This window comes from Hoplias malabaricus, chromosome 6 (genome assembly GCF_029633855.1).
Source record: "Hoplias malabaricus isolate fHopMal1 chromosome 6, fHopMal1.hap1, whole genome shotgun sequence".
Lineage (NCBI taxonomy): Eukaryota > Metazoa > Chordata > Actinopteri > Characiformes > Erythrinidae > Hoplias > Hoplias malabaricus.
Window position 1 is genome coordinate 21829245 of NC_089805.1, and position 20648 is coordinate 21849892.

General features: G+C 36.5%; 1 protein-coding gene across 2 annotated transcripts in view; it reads right to left on the bottom strand.

Moving 5' to 3' along the window:
* Window positions 1-20648, bottom strand: part of arhgef2a (Rho guanine nucleotide exchange factor (GEF) 2a) — a 68395-nt gene that overhangs the window by 15780 nt on the left and 31967 nt on the right. For both annotated transcript variants that reach the window (XM_066674883.1, XM_066674884.1), the window contains 9 exons: window positions 10037-10199; window positions 6984-7051; window positions 6536-6602; window positions 5731-5860; window positions 5228-5337; window positions 4723-4866; window positions 3084-3334; window positions 2768-2893; window positions 331-448 (listed from right to left, as the gene is read on the bottom strand). In XM_066674883.1, coding sequence (XP_066530980.1) covers window positions 331-448; window positions 2768-2893; window positions 3084-3334; window positions 4723-4866; window positions 5228-5337; window positions 5731-5860; window positions 6536-6602; window positions 6984-7051; window positions 10037-10199 — 1177 coding nt within the window. The remainder of the gene's footprint in view (window positions 1-330; window positions 449-2767; window positions 2894-3083; window positions 3335-4722; window positions 4867-5227; window positions 5338-5730; window positions 5861-6535; window positions 6603-6983; window positions 7052-10036; window positions 10200-20648) is intronic.

Below are 20648 nucleotides of genomic sequence, written 5' to 3' on the forward strand. Positions count from 1 at the left end.
AACCCAGATGGCACTGACAAAGTGACAGCAGTTGGGTCTATCAGAACTAATAAAAAAAAAATGATCTAAGCCAGCAGAAAAAAAGTGCACAAAATAGTGACTTTAGGGGTGTTTGTGTTTATATAGTTGTTATGTGACTTGTCTGTAAAGTTCAGTACTGACTGGGAATATTTACACATTAAGTAAGAAATAAAATATAAATCTGCTAGTTTCAATAGAATGATAACTGTAATAAACATGTAATGCATACAGAATACAAAGGCTTTCCTTTGATACCAGGCTTCCAACAAGAGATGCCTAGTTTCAGCTGTTACCATGGTGACGGTTTACCCTTTGTGTTATCGAAGATGCGCTGCACCAGGACAGGATACTTAGTGATGCGCTGAGTAACCAGCAAAATGCACTCTTGGAAACCATGACGACGCAACAGAGGTCCTCTACTCACCCTCTGAGAGAGAGAGAGAGAGAGAGAGAGAGAGAGAGAGAGAGAGAGAGAGAGAGAGAGAAAGAGAGAGAGAGAGAGATCAGAGAGAGAAAAGCTTAAAAAATACTGGAATTTAGTCTGTGCTTTGCAGAATGCATGTGTGTACGTACACTGTAAAACTAAAAGTCGAGGGTATTACTTGTAGGTTTATTGATTGCAGAATTAATATGCACTACTCTTCTGGAAAGGCTTTATATTAAATGCTTTGAGGACTTTTATACTGTGTAATCATGTTTTATGGCTTTATATCCCTCTAGCCCATGTATAGTACTGGGTATGGTGACTTTAGACACCCGTGCAGCTGCACCAGATGGTTTTTAATATGCTTTTTTAAAAAAATTAAAAAACATTTTAATGAATATATGTGTGTGCAAAGTTAAACTCCTGTGTCACTAATGGATGCACCTTCAAGTAGTAGAAATAACTCATTCGAAAGAGTGTCCAAAAATATTTATATATATAGTATACTCAATTATTTGTCCAGCCTAATGTCACTGACCCACACAAACACTTGCTGTTTAATACAACCTGCCTCCAGAATAGCTGCAGATCATGCATTTTAGCAGTGCTAACAAAAAATTATATCAGCATGTGGGTCTGTAGCTGTCTATGTGCAGAATTTTAGCTGATGACTGACACCAGTCATTGAGAGTAACCATTTATAGGGATTTTAATTTCATTGTATGCAGAAGGTAAAATATAATTCTAAAATAGCCTAATTTCTTCCTTGCTTTAGAAACTTAGCAGCTCCCTGAAAGGAATAGCTCAAGCCCAAATAAACACACGTTGCTGATTGTGCTCTCTAAATGTTACCGCACCAGTCCAAAGTTAGAACCATGTTTGTCAAGACGTACAATTTTCATTTATTCACATGCACCTCTACCTCGCTGAAGACAATGCACCCATTGACTGTGAATATCAGCTCAAATAACTGTGAACAGGCCATTTTGTATAATTGCGACTTTCACTGTAAAAAAGCAGTGCAATTCTGTCATTGTACTTGGACGAACTGAGCTAGTATTTGAATGTAAATGTGCAAACAAGCAAACATGAGCAAAACCATGGAAACAGAAATATATTCCTATTTATATGTTTGCTGAATTTGTTTTAAGAATTATACAAATGGCAGGACTCAGAAATCAGTTCATTTTATGAAAGAAGGTAGATTAAAACCCAGAAATAGATTTCATTTTGTCTCAGCAATAAGAAGCTTCGGCTATAATTTCCTAAAATATTTTCATGGTCCAGTTTAATGGTCCCTTGTATGGTAAACATACAAATTTCCGTGTGTTTATGAGAAGTCTGTATCTTTATCATGTGCTTAAAAAATTGGTAGTTGCTCACGACAGAAAGTTGAATTAGACAAAAATACCTGGAAAGCTGATGATTCATACAACTATGACAACATTCATGCAGCAAGGCTATTAGTGCACACAACACCCACCTTCATCCAGCTGTACATCACTGTCCTCCCACTGCAGTTACACACACAAACATCAGATCTCTCTATCTCTCGTTTGACCAGTACCGAGGGTTATATAAACACAAGCACCCAATTTATCTCTTATAACGCACTCCCTGACGACCTGTCTCACTCCTTAATCCCATTCCCAAGATGAGCTCCATTGACTGAGAGTGCTGGTGAAAATATTCTATGGCATGTGCTACAACAAGACTGATGTAATAAATGCCTCTGTGACCAATTTTATACCTAGTTTTTATTTTCTCACACTTTTCCTCTTGCAAGGAAAAATAACAATGGCTAAGTGACCTTCTAGAGCGCATTCTTAAGATTTTAACCCTGCCTACCTCAACATGTCACGGAAATACCTGGAGAGACCTCAGTTTTGTTCAGTATAACTCATTAAAATCTGCCACTAGAACCGAAGGCCCATATGTATGCCTACAGTAGTAATAATAAAATCTTCCATCATGTACCACTGTATATTGAATAAGCAAGGTACTGTGTTTACAGCTGAAAACACAGTAAGAGTTTCTAAAGAGAACAAACATTTATTTAGAAGACAACAGCCAATATAAAATCCAGTGCAAATAATTATAATAATAAGAACAAGAAGAACGTTATTGGTTTTCTTTTTCTTACAGATAATCTGAATATTTAATAGAACAGGACACAAAAGAATATTTAATCAGAATTTAAATATTTGATAATCTACATAACAGGCAGAAATATCCTCTGCATTCAACCTTTTTTTCCTTAGCTTTAAAGGATAGACTCCTTTAAATTATTTCAAGAATGAATTGCTTTTACTGTGCTCTTACCCGTACAAAGTACTGTAATCTCTTGTCTCTGGCTAGTAGCTCTTTGTACAGTTTAACAGCTTTCAAATGGCGACTGCAGAATTCAGCATAGACCTTCCTCATCTCATCAGCACACTGACCTGAGAACTGAAGTACACAGACATTTAGACAGGTACAAGGGAGCAGAAATGGGCAGCAGTTTACATACAGGATAGGAATTTATAAATTAATAAAACAATTAATAAACCTAATTTTCTTTGATGAGTGATATACAGACACTCATTCAAAGTATCCTGCTGATATTCATACAATGGCACAGTCACATCGATGTGGCTACCTGCTGCAGGAGGAGGTCACTGATGTGACTGATGGTGAAGTTGTGAGAGCTCGACGGTTGCAGGCATTGTCTGCGACGTTCGAGCAGCTGGTTGAGGAAGCGAATGTGCAGGGCCAATAGCCGCTCCAGACAAGGGAAAAGCGCATGCACCACACCTGGCTCCAACTGCACCTCCTCCAGCATCCCACGCCGAAACACAACATCCATAATCCGGAGTGTCCGTACGTGGTGAAGCTCCGTCTGAATCAACTCTAAGAGCAAAGGCAGACATGGAAGTTAGAAAGAGGCGTGAGCCTTGAACGTGTGCTTAAAGAATATTTACCATAAGAACAACACTAAAATTAAATTAAAATTTACAGAAATAGATACACTTATGTGAGATGACACTTTAACATAAGCCATGGACCCTTATTGCAATGGTCTGGTGCCACAGACCTTCAGTCATTCACTGTGCTATATTACATGTCCAAAAGTGTAGACACTGCTGACCCATGATCAGCTGCACACACAAGCAACCGGCATTATCTCTATAGAAAACACTGATATAGGATGGTACAATCCAAAACACGCCTATATATGTCAATATGAACCTAAGCACAGCATGCTCAAAGTCAAGATGGAGAACGTTATATACCTCTGAGATAGCATACAGAATTTATCTTCCAAAATCAAAAGCCACATCACTATTGCTCCTAAGATGGAATACATTCAAATCTGCACAGAATTATTCCTTTCAGAGGAGGAGCAAAGTCAATCATTGCAGTACAGAGAGGAAAATTCTAAGAAAATTAGATTCTTAGTGATAGTTCTGGGTTGTAAAACTCAAGCTCATATACTCATTTTTTCTGTAACTGATCATTTTTGTGGCCTTTTTGGATTATATATATATATATATATATATATATATATATATATTTTTTTTTTTTGTGGTAAATTGAATAAAACACAATTTTCTATCCCATATGTAAACTGCTGCCTATTTCTGCTCCCTCATACTTGTCTAAATGTCTGTGTACTTCAGTTGTCAGGTCAGTGTGCTGATGAGATGAGGAAGGTCTATGCTGAATTCTGCAGTCGCTATTTGAAAGCTGTTAAACTCTGCAAAGAGCTACTGGCCAGAGACAAGAGACTACAGTATTTTGTACGGGTAAGAGCACAGTAAAAGCAATTCTGAAATAAAAGTAGCAACAAATATCAAAGCATTCTTGAAATAACTCATAGGAGTCTTTGAGGAGACTTTAATGCCTTTTAAAAGATTTTGGATATACAGTATTATTCTCATTACTGAACTGTCTTTTTTGTCTAAAGCTTGTTTATGGCTCTTTTATGTCACTTCAATCTTTCAAGCGAACAATTGGCTGGACATATTTGTGTGCAGTTTGTGGTCCCCTCACATATCAGTAAAATATTACACTTGCATCAAAGCACATATTCTGCTTCACCTGCATTATATGTACATCTGCCTCATTCACAGTATAGTCGTCATGATCATCATTATCATCATGGGCCTGTCCTGTAATGTTACTGTTCCTTTTTGGAGCATAAACATTGATCAGACCTTTAAAGCTTTGTTTTTGATGACATTTGGAACTATGCTATAGATTTTTTTCTTCCAAACATCTGTCTCTCACATACTCACCATAGATGACATCTTGTCTCTTGATGACATCTTTGCGGTGGGTCTGTAGGTATGAGGAGTCAACTGCCATGCTCCAGGAATCTGCTTCAAAGTCCCGACACTCAGTCTCGAACCCTTCCAGCATGGAAGTGTAGTACAGCTCTCCTATATAGTGAAAGGGAGAGTTGGTTCTACCCGTGTAAAGGTGTTTTTATCAAGTTAAAGATTAATTAAATTCTATGCAAGAAACCCTTAGGAATAATATCACAAGTCAGCTATGATGTTAAAGAGGTCAGTCTTCAATAGAGGATGTAATGAGTAAAGAAAATATGCACATGTCCACCACATGAAAATTTGGGATATGCCAAACTCGTAATGCCTTATGAAGGCCTGTGGTGAGTTGAGTGGAGCTAACAGCGAAAGAGTCAAGCAGATTGTGAAAATATTCTATTTGGTTACATATATTATATCTTTTTTATTTTTTCTAAAATATTACATAATTTTGGAAAATGTGTCTGTGTCCTACCATCATCGTTCAGTGACTCCATAGACATGGTTCTGCTCTTGAAGTTTAAAGAGTCTGTGGATTGAGACAAGATCCTGCGCAGCCCCAAGGTAGAGTCATCACTGAGAGCCCTACACACACACACACACACACACACACATACACACACACACCACGTGCATGCACACACACATAATTGCACACCCATGCACCCCCACATAGGCATGCACCCAAATACAAAACAACAACAAAAAAAAACCTTAAATGAGTTGCAAAATAATAGTGATATATGAAGCGTACAAATCAAAAATAATTTATAAAACACTGAACAAACACACTACAAAATGTACACAATATAAACAAATCTATAATGAATATGTCACGAACAGAAACTCATAGTGGGATCCATTTCTCATTCGAAAATGAAAAACATTTAACAATGTCCACATCCAGCTAATTCCAAAAATATGCACAAAACTAAACATAAACACACTAATCAGTATTACAGTGAGGGCAGTACTCACCCTGCGATGTTATTGGTGGATACGCTCTTGGAAAGTAAGAGCGAGGAGCGTCCACGGCGAGAGCCGAGCAGCGATTGACGGAGGCTATCTGATGGATAGATGGCTGAACTGGGCCGTTCCTTCATATGTGCTTTAGAGCCAAACAAATATCAGGTTCAATTTACAGTTATGGATTTAAGCAGGTCCAGTCAGTGTTTAGGTTTTTATTTTAGATAGTTATAAATCCAACAAATAAAATGTATTTCAGCAGAGACACCCCAAATCTCTTCAACATTGTGCTTATTCTGTGTTCAATAAATACATAACCAAATTGATTTTAAAAAATATTCAGATTTCAGTATAATCGTACATCTTTGTGCATTACTAAAAAAAAAACTCTGTCAAGGTTGAGAGGGAAGTTTATGTATTATATGCAGATTGCATACTTGATCATTGGTAATACCTCATTCAAGGCAGAGATTCCACGGCAGGACCCCACCTCCTATGCATCATCATGCTAGGTAGTGCCCTCTATATGGGTGTACAGCTGTTCAGTGGGGTTGTATTTGCAGTAGACTGAAAATAAACCGTGGCTGGCTTCATGTGTCTTGGAGGAAGCGTGTGCTTGTCTCGCCCAGCTTGGATGCATGGTATGATATGGGGCTGTCTTACCTAGCTAATGAGTGGAAGTGGCAATAACTAAACTGGGGAGAAATACTGGGCAAAATAAAATCACAGGAGGCCATAATTATTGAAGAGGATTTGTTCGATGACTAGGAGAAATGCTGGAAATACAGAAGAACCGACAGCCTGAATGGACACTCACGTTTATTCCGTAGTGTCACCGTCCCACCATAGGTCGAACTGTTCCGCATAAGTGCCAACTTCTGTTGCTACAACATAGTATATTTACATCTATGTTAGAAGGCAGCTTAAACTTAATGATTAGAATTTTTTTTTTGGTTTGAAACAAATAATACATAAATAAAATTGACATGCAGGCTATGTCCAAATGTAACTGAAAATTTTGTCTGGTGAAAATTTTTTATCTAGTCATGTTAGTATTTTCAATTATATTTCCAATTAATTATATATTTGTTAATAATACCAAAAAATGTTTTAATTGTTTGCTTTTATTGCCTCTTAGTTATTCACCTGAGATTATCAGAGATCAACATACTGGCATGAAAAAGCTAACACCATTTCTGTGATGTGATTCTATATTAGACACGCCTGGTGTCATGTGAAAATCATGTTAGAAGCACTTCTCTTACCCGCTGTTTCATTTTGACGCAGTTGGGCAGGGCGTCTCTGCAACGGTTGTGGATGGTGACATTACACGCTAGAGAAAATATACAAGAAAGGAAGCATTACTTCATCTTTCTTTTTCACTGTTACAGAGAGAAACCGCTCATTCAGTGTCCATAAACCACTAATTCAGACTGTCAAAGTGGAACTTTCTCACGGTCTGAATGAAAATGTTAAACGGCCAACACAGAAGATTGCCTGCTCATAGCATCAAACCCTTCAATAGTTTTTCAGAAAAATATGTTTTAATTTTTCTAATTTAGTTAGTCACAAAAACATGTTCAATAAATGTTCAATATAAATAATAAATATACACTACCAGTCTTTCGCCTCTCTTTCTCTTGGCCAGTATCCATGGCTGAAACCTGTATTCTAGACCGTCTTTTCACTATGTAACTCCTTTCTGAACTCTTTTACTCATAATGGCCTCTCCAGTGCAGGGTGTCTGTAGAGCCCATTGTGTGAGAGCAGTTTTACTTCCTGTTTTCAGGCTGATCGGGCAGGAAAGAGACTTGGGGCCCCGGTGGGGTTTCCCTAATACTCTAATTCCCCCCCCCCTAAACACTTTGTAAACACATACTTCTTTCTCTGCTCACCTATATAACAGCCAAGGACACCATTTTAAAGTTTCAGAGTATTTCAGATGTACATGATGATTTTCGACAGGGCAAATTTTATAACCATGTGAAACAAGAGCTTTCTGTGTATTACAGTGTATTTATAAACATATATAATACCCACTGTTGGGCAAACAGAAGAGAATTCTGATCAACAAAGGTATTGTATTACACTGAGAGAAATGTTTTGAGGTGAAGCATGATTCTTCCTCCTTACATTTTCATGACTATCTTTTCATATGTTTGTTTGTGATGCTTTGTAAGACAATGCATGGAAAAATGACAGTTGGAGCTGGCTTCTCAGAACGTACATAGCCTATAAATAATTTCTGCCTGTCACTGTTAAAAAACAATTTGTATGTACATTAAACAAATATAAAATATTAAGTTCTTACCACAGATTTATTTCATGTAAAGTAAAATTAAAGATGACTAAAACCTGAACTATACTATTAAGAATAAAAATGTCTTTGTGGTTAGACCATGTTTTTTCCAGAGATAGCTGCTTGTTTCTATTAGAATTAAAGGGATAAGTGAAACAGCCTTCTCACTCTGCAGAGATTTAGGAGTATTTTGCTCTCTTGGTTGTTGGGTATAAAACATTGAGCTACATATTCCAACACATACACAAATATACAGGGTAGTCAGTACAGGAGAACAGACCAGAATAACAGAGCATAGAGTTAATGCACAGGTCTCATCGATGACAGGATCACTCAGTCTGGATGCTGCAATAAATAGTGATAAAATGAAGAAGCTGAGAACAATAGTGAAACCTAGAACAGTGGAGGGGTGAATGGCATGACATCAAAACAGGAAAGGTGTGTCTGTGCATCTGTATGTAACACTAACGACAAAGTGCAGTTTGCGTTACAGTGTCCAAATGGCTCCTACACTGAATCACACTTCTGGTATGTTGGTGGTTGTGTTGTGTTAAAGCTATAGTTAGACCAGAAATTATTTATATACAATTTTCTTCTTACCAGAGACATTTCTTAAATCATTTATCTATTTAGCTTATACTATATGTACCTGTGAGTTGTGAAATTCTAATACTTGCAAGTAATAACTCCATCAAGCCATTGGTTTAAATCTTGCAGATGCAAATATTCAATGCCTACATCACTAAATGCATGTAGGAAGAGTCTGCACTAAAATTGGTACTGAACTATCATGGGTTTGTGTGTATGTCCATGTACGGGATATGAATATAGATGTGCGTGGGAGTACTGGGCAAATTAACTCTGTATCTCTCCCTGCCAGATAAAAATGGTCCAAGATAGTAGGCCTATGTGCAAAAGTGTATAGGAGTTTATTAGTCTTGGGCTGGTACACACAACACAGTAAAATCCGACTTGCAATTAATTTGAAGTTATATAGTATGTCTGTGTTCAGAAGCTCTGCATCTTTTAAGGCGGAACAGTGAGTGGCTGAAGTTTAAATTGTCTGTAAGTTTTTGTTTACTGTTTGAATTACCACTGAATCTGAGTTGTTTAGTTTTGTGGCACTTTTGATCTGTGTAAAATGCCATGCAGTTATCACTCTCCTAAATTTAGAGAGCAGCAAATAGTGGGAAAACTTAATTTTTTAAAAAGTGTTTTTTTTTTAAATCATGAATGTAATAGTTTTAATTACATACTACTCTATAACAATGATAGTCATACAATTTTGAAATCATATTTTCTCTCATCAACGTGTATGACTGTTTGACAGCTGCTGTGTTCAAATGATGTAGTACACTGAAAATCAACAAAAATGAAGATACATGTTTTTCGTCGCACACCAACGATATACTAGGTATCATTTTGCTGTAAGACAGATTTGAATGAAATACTTTAAAAAGCTGACACATATTAATGTATTTTGTTATGATGAGTTAGGATTATGAACACTGCCCTACACTAAGGTGTTACAACTTAGTTTAGGTCCAATCCCAATTCTTATTTTTACCATATACTGAAAAAAAAACGAACACAAATAAAAAAGAACCATGCTTCATTAACAGCCTACTAGTGGTGCTTTATAGGCAGCTCTGCCACTCTGAAGAGATATTAGAGGAGTCCTGCTAGACTTCAGGTAAACTTAGAGCATCATATGCCTTCAGAAGTCATTGACAATTGCATATTATCAACCCCCCTCCAAACTTGTCTGTAATATGACACTGAATGCAGCTACTAATTCACCAGCGTTTTTGCTCAGAAACCTGTTGCAGAATTTAGACACCCCACCCCTAGGCAAAATGGAGAGCTAGGACTAACTACTAGGGGCAAGGGGTGAAATTGGATTGAGCCTTATTTTCTCATATAAATTACACCAGGATATGTCTAGTTTTTTCACGATTTTTATTATAGATCTCTATTTGTGTTTGTGGGAGTAAGAGGAAGAGATAAAGAGAGACTTACTAGGGCAGCTGAGGGCCTCCTTGGCTGTAATGCTCTTGTTGCATGCAGAGCAGAGTGTGGTGCTGCTGACCGTGAGGGAGGTGAAGAGATGGCCATTGCTGTAGCGCGCCTCTCTCTCCCTTGCTTCCCTCTCTCTCTCCCTCATCCGCTCCTTCTCCTTATTCTGACAACACAAATCATCCCAGACACATTATTATCTTCATTATGGCTACTGTTATTATACCTACAAAAAAACATGATAATACAAACAGGAATATTATTTCTGGATAAACACTGTATTACAACTAACAGTTATTTTGTACTTTTAGAAAATTTCCCACAAACACATACAAAGGGCTAATGTATCAGAATTATACTTTTCTTGTTTAACTGTTCTGTATCATCCCAAATCTGAATCTGAAAGACGATGCTTAACAGGGAGAACAGGGAAGATACCATCTTCATGAAGAGGAAAAAAGTCACATGGCAACTTAAAAAAATGAACAAGGTTTACCATGGGCACTATGACTAACCAGCTAACACTGTGTAATTTTTGTGCTACAAAAGGTGTCCTTGTGTCTTGGCTGATGGAAAAAAATATTATTGGGAAATTTATATAAATATTATATTTTAAACCTCAAATCAAAACAACCAATAATGTGTATAATTGTATTTGCAATATTAAACACAAAGTCCCATATAGACTGACAGTAATGTTTAACAATTGAAGCCAATATATAAAACAATGCAAGCCAATGAGAGCATGTTAAATTAAATCATGAGGCTACAAAGCAGTAATTTAAAGCTAAACCTAGTGCTGGGTGATATGAGCGCAAATCGATATTGCGATTATTAACACGATTACGATTAAATGGATGATGATTATATTTTTGTATTTTTGACCCTCATATTTCAGTGACAAGGCTTGTACTGTAAATATGCTCCAGTATTAAATATGGGATATGTTTTCTAATGTCGCTAGGAGCTTGTCCCTCTCATTTTTTTGTGCACACAGTGGGGACATATCAGAATAAAATAATTGATATAATCGATATAGACAAGAATATGTCGATTAGAAGTTCTGAATATCGATTTTGATTAATTTTCGATTCATTGCCCAGCCCTAGATAAACCTCAAATTCAGTGGATGACTTTATTAAGTCATTAATTTGAACCATTAATTTGAACCATATATCCTCCAAAAGATAACTTCTGTGAAATAACATGCTGACTTAAAATGAACAAATGGTAAAATTGATAATAGGATAAAACTATAAAATACTTAACATCTAGCATAGAAGAAACAAATAAAACCAGATATGGGCGCTGCTAGAGACCAAGAACATTTAGGGTCCTTATAAGTGTCAGGAGATATCTAAGGGATATACAACATGTACGTTTTTATTTGCCTGTCACAATAAATACATTATCAACATATTGTATAATATATAGAAATTATTTTGACTATTTTTGCTCACCTCAATATCGCCCATTGAGAATACTGGCATGTTTGTTTACATAACAATGAACATCACCAGTATTTTAGCCTATTGCTCTCTTCTGTATTAGTTTTCTTTGGTCTTTGAATATTGTAATTAATTTAATTAGTAACTAAGTATTTTTTTGTTTAAATTTCATTGCTTTTTAAAGCAGTGTAATTGCATTATTTTATCACTTGCATAAAATGGTTTTAAAATTACGGTAATATCGTTTATATCAACTATTTCTGGGACTATATATTGATTACAAAAAAGACTACCGTGACAGGCCTACATTTTTGTGTGTCTTTTTAATGTTTTTGGTCAGTATCCTGTAAAAATTGAGAGCCTTAAAAAAATCAATGAATGGATAGTGAACTATCCATAGTGAATGGGTGATGAATGGGATAGTGAATGGATGATGAGATAAACCAATGACCATCACAATGCCTTTGTCTTAGAACAGTCACTGATTGTCAGAGAGACTGCTGGTGTGCTACTCAGCATTATTACACTGACCACTCCTGACTTTTTAACTGACCATCTTCCCCTTTTACACATGCCAGTGTACATACATAAGTCTGTATTAGAAGAAGTCTTAGGAACTGATCTTGACATCCAGACATGACTAACATTCTCATGACATGACACATTAATCTGTATGGTTTATTAAAAATATATAAATGCTTGTTTACCCAATACGTTCAATTTATTCAACAATACTCATTATTGTTGACTCATTATTATATACTACATCAGTGATACTAAACCTTAAAAACACCTGGTAGGCAGCAGGTGTGTGCATGCTTAAACACAAGGTTTCTCATCCGAACACTGCCCAGAGCATCAGACTCCCTCTGCTGACCAGTGTAATTTTTACAGCACATCCGGGTTTTAAACTCGTCTCAACGTAAGCAGTGCACACATACTTGGCCATTTAAATACTGTGTCACTTGGTTATTGCTTGTCCCTTTAAGACTGCTATCATCATTAAGTAGACAGGGAAACCTCCACAAGCTTTGCTCCCTTCAGGCCAAATCACCTGGACACGATAATTCAGCACTAGGGTAAAATGTCCCCTAGACCTTGACATGCAGCGCTGTTACAAAAAAAAATCATTAACATCAAAAAACGTTTTATTCAATATTTCAGTAAACAGCATCAAAGTTTGCAGACAGAGTACACAATACAATAATACTGTACACAATTCCAAAAAAATGAATAGAAATAAACAAGAAAAAAGAGAAAAGAATAGAAATAAAATAGAAAAAAGTGCCAAATATGAGCTACAGAAACTTTCAAGTACTGTTTGTCTAATGTGCTATAAAAATAAGAATTTATATATATATATATCCATCCATCCATTATCTGTAACCGCTTATCCAATTTAGGGTCGCGGGGGGTCCAGAGCCTACCTGGAATCATCGGGCGCAAGGCGGGAATACACCCTGGAGGGGACGCCAGTCCTTCACAGGGCAACACACACACAAACACACATTCACTCACACCTACACCTAGGCCTACGGACACTTTCGAGTCGCCAATCCACCTGCAACGTGTGTTTTTGGACTGTGGGAGGAAACCGGAGCACCCGGAGGAAACCCACGCGGACACAGGGAGAACACACCAACTCCTCACAGACAGTCACCCGGAGCGGGAATCGAACCCACAACCTCCAGGCCCCTGGAGCTGTGTGACTGCGACACTACCTGCTGCGCCACCGTGCCGCCCTATATATATATATATATAATATAATTTTTTTAAATACAAGGATTCATTCTATTCATAGCCATATTCCCACTCCTATATTTCCTGGGTCTGTATAAAAATGCTTGTTATGCTATCTCCATAACAGAGGACTCCAAAACCCAGTTATCACCTTCTATGTCTTCCATCCATCCATCCATTCATTATCCACCGCTTATCCGGGTCCGGGTCGCGGGGGAAGCAGTCGGAGCAAAGAAACCCAGACCTCCCTCTCCCCAGCCACCGACTCTAGCTCCTCCGGGGGTATACCGAGGCGTTCCCAGGCCAGTCGAGACATATAGTCTCTCCAGCGTGTTCTTGGTCTGCCCCGGGGCCTTCTCCCCGTTGGACATGCCCGGAACACCTCCCCCCTTCTATGTCTTGTCTAAATTAATTCACATTGTAATATTTGAAACAAGCTTGAAAGTATCTTGTCAACAGCTCACAGGCTATTGAGGGTCGGTCATGGGATCTAGTCAGAAAACTGCAGTTAAATCATGTTGTGTACACTCAACTTTACAATAATCTATAGCTCCATTCATCGTTCTGGACAAATCTAAAAATAATAATTATATTAATAATATATATTATGTATATAGTGCTTTTCAAGAATCCAAAGTGCATAAAATTGTACAGTGTAGAGTACTGGCATTATGTTACACATTTTAAAATACTGAAAGGACTGATTACAGTAGTTTGGAATTAAGAGTGTACACATTTTTGAGTGGAAGTTATCCAAGCTAGTGAAAAAACACAAAAATTATATAAAATTATATCAAATTACCTTTTATTTTCATCGCAAGACATAACTCTAAACTTTGAAGTGTTCATTAAGTTTCATGGTTCACAGTAAATTAAAAGGATCTATTGCTGTCCAAGCTCCAAAAAAGGACAAAATAATGTTCTTGGAGAATGATGCAGTGACCCTTTCATCATGCTCGACTCTCTAATCTTTGTCACTGCACTTTACTTCAACAACCTGTAGTTTGCATGCAGAGCAAATACACTAGGTTTTCAGATGGTGCTGCAGTGTACAGAATAAAACAGTGGACTCTGCAAACTGTCAAAAACAATGTCAGACCAATTTATCTTTAAAATGGCTCTACAAATTCCTGATAAATATCTGTCATTTAGGAATATGTCTCACCATCTGTATTTATTTAATTCAAATACTGTTAAGATTTGATGTGAAGTTGATGTGCTTGCATTATACTGACTTCCACAAACAAAACAATATGAGTGCTGATAAACTACAAGCTACAAGCTATGTTTCAAAAGAGTTTTTTTCTGAAAATAATTGCTGCATTTATCAAAGGCCACCAAAAACATATATTTCCACATCAGTAGAACAAAACCCTACACTTTTCCTCCATAAATTTACAGATTTAAAGCTAAATCTAATTTCCAATGTTTCCTGAAGGGCTGCCACACCCTATCGATAAAATCAATAACAATTAATTATAAAGATAGTTGCCAATGAATTTTATTCATTAATTGTTTATTCCATAGTAAAACAGATAAAACACATTCAACCTATTTGTCACTCTGCATGCACAGCCATTTGGATGTCATAATACAAATGCAGGCAGTACAAACAAACACTATGGTGGGCTTCTGGTGACATGGTGGGGAGAGGCAACATAGGCCCCACCCCCTCTACATATTCAAGTCTACTGACTTTAATCATGGATTGTTTATGTTTTTGCATTGACTTATCTTCATGCTGAAATGGCATAGGTGAGCAGTGCTAACCGTAAATTAACTCTGTGCTTCTAACACTTCTCTCTAACACTAGACACTATAAATAGCCACAATTAGCAGAGTTTACAAAAAAAGATACAATCTGTGGGGTTCTGGGCTAGTTTTAATCATGAAAGATCGAAAAGGGATATGACGCTTGTTTTGGTTTACGTATGTGTGATACTCACTGCATAAAACAACCGGATCTAAGTGAAACTTTAACACCTGCTCTTCTCTCTCTTTATTTTTATAAGATCCGATTCTTTGACCCAGGATGTGTCCTGTTAGGTCCTAATTTTGTATCTTTGGTGCCTCAACATTATGCCTCAAAAAAAAAAAAAAAAACTTTCAAAATAAAGATAGGCTCAGTCAACCTTTGCTCTGTAATGTAAATTCCTTTAGAAAGAGGAAGAGTGCCATTTTGTATAACGTGTTTATAATATTTTATTTATTAAAAAAGGCCACTGTTCATTACATTTTCATGCTGCAATAAATTAATAGGTAATAGGTCTTCTTGTTCTGCTAAGCCTATAAATGCAAACTGAAATTTGTATTGGTAATAAGGCCATGTTACACAAAAAAAAAAAATCAATAGTTTCATATTTCAACTATTGTAATGTTAACATGTTAATGTATGGGATTAAACTTTAATATGTTGTTTTTAATGCAAATTAAACATTTTTACCAAATTTGGCCGCAAGTCGTCCCCCCACAGATATGTATTAGGTGTTTAATTAAGCAATGTAATTTGTTTTTTATTAAACATTATAAATTGTTATTTTTATGCTAAAATATTAAATAAATCTCAAAATAACTCTTACTCGTATGGTCTCTCTCTCTGCTGCAAGAAGTTCAGCATGATTTCTTTGTTGTTTTTTTCCCGGAGCCTGGCTTAATCCACACATATATCTCTTATAGGGATGGCTTCCCAGACAGAGATTATGCCTAGTCCTGGTGTATAGCCTTTCGATGAAAAATCACAATACAAAATGCTATGTAGTCCAGGAGTAGGCTTAATCCTTGTCTGGGAAACCACCCAATAAAGTTGTTGAAACTGGAATATGGATATGTTTTATCGAGCAGTGAGCCACAATTTTCTTAACTGAAGCTAATGTCTGAGCTACAATGTTTGATATTAACTCTCTTCCTGAAACTTTAGCTCAGCAAATTAAAGATTTCAAGTCAAACATCAAAAACTGTTCTGAAAGGTTCTAATAAATTAAACAGTTTAAAAAGTCTGTCCTGTATACCATTCTACACATTTGTTTTATCTCCCTTCCAAAAAAAACAAAACAAAGAAACACTAGTATTTTAACTTAATCATGATTATTCACAGATTGTTTTTGTGATTAACATTAACATATTTTTTAATCATTTGACACTACTAATTTTGACATCACTTGCTATTTTATTTTTAATTTAATACTAAATTTTGGTCCTTATTTAACTGAGGATAGCTGATAAACTAAGAGTGTGTTTTTACTTAAAGCTCTCTTGATCTGGAGCAAAATATAAAATAACAACCTGTTGCATGTTATTCCTCGCTCCGTAGCACTTACTAAACACAAACCCATCAAAACCAGTGTGACTCTGGTTTGAGTGTGTCCTTGCTTCATATAAAATGATGCATGTGGTGATTTTTAGACATACTGATGTTATTTTTAATTGCACTTTAAAGTGCCCCAGCATTATTTTAAAACTGAAACTATCTATTCTATAAGTACCAATCTGCTCAGCAGGTCTCAATGTGTTTATTTGGTCAGCATCTGGGTTTGCATGAGTTTATTACTTTATCAACAAACTGCACTAACAGCGCAATTGGACAGGCCCTAATGTGCTATAAATCTTCAATTTTTATGTGCATAGTGTGATTCTGTATGCAGACATTCTGATATTATTTCTATCCCATTTCTAAGCACTGCCCTTCAGACACTATCTAACATGAATACAGTAGGCCTAATCACAGATGGTGGGCAGAAGGGAGTAAGCCATCTTTTGTCTTGCTGGGCTAATAACAAAATTAAAAAAAAAAAAAAACGTAAAGGATAACTGACTTCCATCTTGCACTAATGAACATGGTGATAACTCCAGTATTCATTATTTGATCCAAATGGTCCTTCAGAATAAACTATACTATTTCCATCAAAGTTCACCAAAACCAAAACAGAAAGCCATCAATCACCATAGCTCCTCTACTGTAGCCCCTGTTTACCACATTATTATTCACTCTATTACTACAGGCCTTGGCTCCAAACTGCAAATAATATTATACTGCGCTGCCATTTCTGTAAATTTTACATAATGTATATTCTGCATGCATATATGCATGTAAAAAGGTGGTATTTTCTTTATTATGACAAATATACCAACTTGTTTCTGTTGGCTGAGATTTGTCTGTGTTTTAATGGCGTTTTTAAAGGCGTATCTGTTGTGACACTGTTTTGACATGCTGTACAGGAAATAAAGAACAAACACTTCCTCTTTCTGATGTGCAATGGTCATTGCTAAGGGTTGCCATGGGAACACAGGCATGGGGTAGAACTGGGCAGCAAAAGCTGTACAAAAAAGACTTTCCTCTGTGCACTAGAAGTATGTAGGTGTATGTATGTGTGTGTCAAAGAGAACGAGTATGAGGTCAAACTGAATCTGGCCCAACTGAATGCATGTATCACCTAAATATACTTATATATATACTTTTTTTTTATTCCAAGCCTATAATATTCAAATCCACACACTAGTAGTTGAAGTCTCAGGCAGAATCATATTGTACAGTAGGGATGAGGATAGGGCTGAACAATATTTCAGTATCAATATATGTCGCAATATATAATGTTTTAATATAAATGATATGAGTTTTTTTTGTTTTTTACATATTTTCAATTTCAATATTTATTACTTAAAGCATCTGTGACTAACTGACGGTCATTACATAGTGCTGCCATCAGTTCATTGCACTCAATTTTAAAGTTGGTTTACAAATATTAATATTGACAAAGCCAAGAGGTTTTTGTCAGTTGGTGATGTCATGCTGCTTTCAGTTCTTCAGTTTATCGATATCGGAATTGTATTTTATTGACCAAAATAAAATATAGATTTATTGAACTATACTGTGATATACATGTTGGCCATATCATCCCGCTCTAGATGAGGAGAACCAAAAGTTTTGTGCGTTTCTCTCAGTAAGCCGGGAAAATGCTTAACACTGTACACCTACAGTACTGTGCAAAAATTTTAGGCGCCAGAGATTAAGAGATATAAAAATCTATTAATCTGAGCAGTAAGCATTTATTTGCTTAAAACAAACAAACAAACAACAAATAACGCCCAACATTAGAATAAAATCAAAAAACAGTATTCCAGTAAATGTGATATTCTGTGTGTGAATGTGTTGGTTTAACTTTGTCTCTCCTCTCCTCGTGGCAGTCCATATTATTTGAGGTTATCGTCCAATACCTAGTTTTAGCGGTTAATAAATAATGATTTTAAATAATGTGTGCTATTTATTTAACAAATTCATGCATTCAAGGAGAATCTGAACAAAACATTGTTTTTCAAACTCACTCACACCTACCATTTTATAGAAACAAATCTTATATTTTTATTTGTTTTATATTATTATTTGTTTGTATTTACTGTGATTATACAGAACTTTATACAAGCACCACACTTACTGAGAAGGCATTAGTTTAAATATATATAATTATCTTAGGTGACTAAAACTTCTGCACAGTACTGTACTCTTACAGTCCCACTGTCATAGACTGAATTATAGTTGATACAAATCCATCTGAAATATCTATAATGTAACATCTTAATCCAAAACTACACTTTTGTGTGTTAGCTCCAAGTTGGAAACTCCTGACGGCTGAGTTATAGATAAACTAACTGCTCAAATGCAGACAGCAGTTCTAGCAGGTGCTTCAAGGGAAGAGTGAAAAGCTTCAACTCTGGTGCTCCAGTTTAAACAGTTTGAGCTCCATATTTAGTCTGGCCTGCAGTGGCCTTGTGGCCTGAATACAGCAGCTCCACAGAGAGGCTGCTTAAATAGCACTAAGAGACACTGATGAATCTGACGATGACAATTATTGGGACAAAGATGCTGATAATCATAACAACGCTGATGATGTTTTGGCTTACTGTGACTGAGGATACCTGCTGCATGTTGATGCTGAAGTCTCACTTTCAAATGAATGTGAAGAGACACATTGTTTAAATATTCCAGCAGGACTGCTGTGTCTGATCCACTCGTAAAAGCACAAAACCACCACCATGTCAGCGTCAATGCAGTGCTGAGAATGATCCACTACGCTCTGTGGTGGTTCTGACCACTGAACAGCAGGGTGAAATGGGGATAAGAAAGTATGCAGAGAAACAGGTGGACTACAGTCTGCAATTGTAAAACTCCTGTATGATCAGGGCAGCTGATAAAATGGAGAGTGAATGTGGATACAAGGTAGGTGTTCTTAATCCAATGATTGTTCAGTGTATAGTTTTAGACTGAGACTTGAAGACTGTGTCAGGCTGGCAGCAGCTTGTTTGTTGGTTTTGTTTTCATGTACACATCACATGTATGTTTGGTTGCTTTTCATAGGTCAAACTCATCTACAGTAATCCCTCGCTACTTTGCGGTTCCGTGAAAGATGAATAGCCAAAATATTTAATTAACTCCATTAAAATTTCATAGACTAGGCCTGTAGGTGACAAAATATATCATTTACAAGTATTTCTTATGTACAGTACATGCATTGTTCATGTCCACACCTGAGTGAAATTTTCTTACGCTAAATCACAGCTTAGAAATGACTCTATTAAAGAAACTGGTAGGATATCACATGTAGTTCCAGCTGAAAAACATTATAGAATGACTGTTTAATGCAAAGGGAGTGTTGTTAACAGCACAGGGAGGGTTTTAAAAGCCCAAATACTCGTTAAATACATAAAAAAAATATATTTTCTCTACTTCGCGGAAATTCATTTTTCGCGGGTGGTCTTGGAACGCAAAATGAGGGATTACTGTACACCTTTTTTTTTTTTTACCAGTGTCATGATTTTGGATTAAATTCCCCACTCACAACATATAAAAACAGATATTATTATTTCGGCCCGAACTGTATTTAATGCTGCTTGCTTTTTGGTATATGAAGCTTGTCCACTAGCACTCCCAAAATGAAGCCTGCTATGTCGCAAAAAAATGTCTCTAACCAGAGCCATGGGCTTTGGAAACCACAACAAAGGTGGTGTTAAGGTTAAGGGCTGTTTACTCATTGTGTATTTGCATGTTGCTGTTGTTTGGGATTTAACACAGCTCCGTGCCAGATCAGTGTCCTTTTTTGTTCCTTGTTGCTCTGTCCTTGTTCCTTGTAACTCCTCTGCTTGGAGTCTTTCGTCGTCCACCAATCCAAGGAGCATTTGTACTGCTTCAATAGACGCTGATGTAATTTTAGGAGCTGCCATTATGAAACAGATAAATGAAATATGATCACTACTGTAGCTTGGAGATTTTACAAATGCCTAGTTAGTTCAGGATGTCTGCATTTCGTCATGACTGACAAGTCTCTCTGGCCAATCAGTACTCTGCAAGGTTTTCACATCACGTTTAGTCCTTACTTGGTTTGCATGAAACCACGAGCGAGCAGGGATTAAAAGTGTACCTGGTTCCAGGTACCAGT